The 1,386-nt window shown below is 61.7% G+C and overlaps 1 protein-coding gene across 1 annotated transcript in view; it reads right to left on the minus strand.

The window, feature by feature from the left end:
- GRHPR (glyoxylate reductase/hydroxypyruvate reductase) overlaps positions 1–1,386 on the minus strand; it is a 14,403-nt gene that overhangs the window by 2,464 nt on the left and 10,553 nt on the right. The window contains exon 5 of the mRNA XM_010005536.1: positions 916–1,046. Within this exon, the coding sequence (XP_010003838.1) occupies positions 916–1,046 (131 nt within the window). The remainder of the gene's footprint in view (positions 1–915; positions 1,047–1,386) is intronic.

The following is a 1,386-nucleotide window of genomic DNA, read 5'->3' on the forward strand; positions in this document are numbered from 1 at the left end:
GGCGTCGTCCCCCGGGCGGGGCAGCTTGGCCACACCACTGCCCCAGAGCAGGCAGGCCAGCTGCCTCCTCATCCCACCAACTCCTCATCCCACCACCTCCTAATCCCACACCACCTCCTCCAGAGCAGACATGCACTGGACCTGGGACCAGCCCCTTCCTACCTGCCTGATGCCTGTTACTACCCAGAACCCAGCCCATGGAAAACTGCCCCTGAGCAGAGGACACAGCTAGACTATCCACAAAGGAACAGCTGGGCATCCCACAGCCTGGGCATGGGCTGGCCTCTGCAGCTGAGGGCTGTGGGATTTGCTGACACCCACTGGGGACGTGGACACCAGGACATTCCAGCCCCTCAGGGCCTGGAGCTCCTGTGCAGCGGCACTGGCCCCAGCTCCCGGTGAGCCAGCCAGTGCTGCCCAGGCCACAATCCCCCTAGGCAGAAGCACCCAGCTCTGTACACACATGGGAAGCTCCCCTAGCAGAATATATACCCGGGAGCTTAGGGAATAGCAAAGCTTGGCAGGGCATGAGCAGTGACGTCATTCATCATTCAGGCACCTGCTGGCATCAGACTCCAGGAATTTCACCACATGCCTCAGGACATCAAATGGAGATCCATCAGGAAGGTTTTAAAAAACAAGCTGGTCTCAACAGCTCTCTGGAGAACTCAAACACCTCCCATGCTTGTTTAGCATCATGTTGATGAGGTGTTCTCCTCCAGCAGCTTCCCACATCGTGGGGAGTGGGGCTACCTACAGCCTGCTTACATACACCTGTCCTTCCTTGTCCTGGCACTTGTTTGCACCAGCAGGCAGGTGGGGACAGGGAATCCTCATCACAGCCCCAGCAGGTCCCCAGCCGTGGGCACAGGGGACCCCACAGTGCCCAGGGAGGGGGCCCAGCCTCGCACTTACCACAATTCTTGAGGGAGAGCAGGGGGTGGTTGGTGGGCAGTGGCTCTGGCGTGGTGACATCCAGGCCTGCTGCAGCGATCTGGCCGTTGGCCAGTGCATCGTACAGGTCCTCCTGGTTCACCACGGCCCCCCTGGGAAGCAGAGGGAGAGGCTGGTGCTGGTGCTGAGGGGTCTGGTGGGTTCCCAGGGCTGCACACCCAAGGCACAGAGACATGGGACAGCCTGGGTGGTGGCACCTGGGTCTCCAAGCCTGCCTGAGCAGAGGTCAGAGCCCCTCTGCATGTGCCTGAACCTCCCAGAACAAGGGGCTGCTCCTGCTCCCACTCCCACCCCAGGACAGCAGGGAGACAAGGAAGGCCCCAGGGCACCAGCAGCCATGGAGGGAGGCAAGGCCAGTCCCAGGTGTCCTGGGCCGCCACCGTGTGTGGGGCTGCTCTGGTTCTGTCCCACCACGGCCAGAGCGGAGTGGGA

This window comes from Chaetura pelagica, unplaced genomic scaffold (genome assembly GCF_000747805.2).
Source record: "Chaetura pelagica isolate M959 unplaced genomic scaffold, ChaPel_1.0 scaffold499, whole genome shotgun sequence".
In the NCBI taxonomy this organism is placed as follows: Eukaryota; Metazoa; Chordata; class Aves; order Apodiformes; family Apodidae; genus Chaetura; species Chaetura pelagica.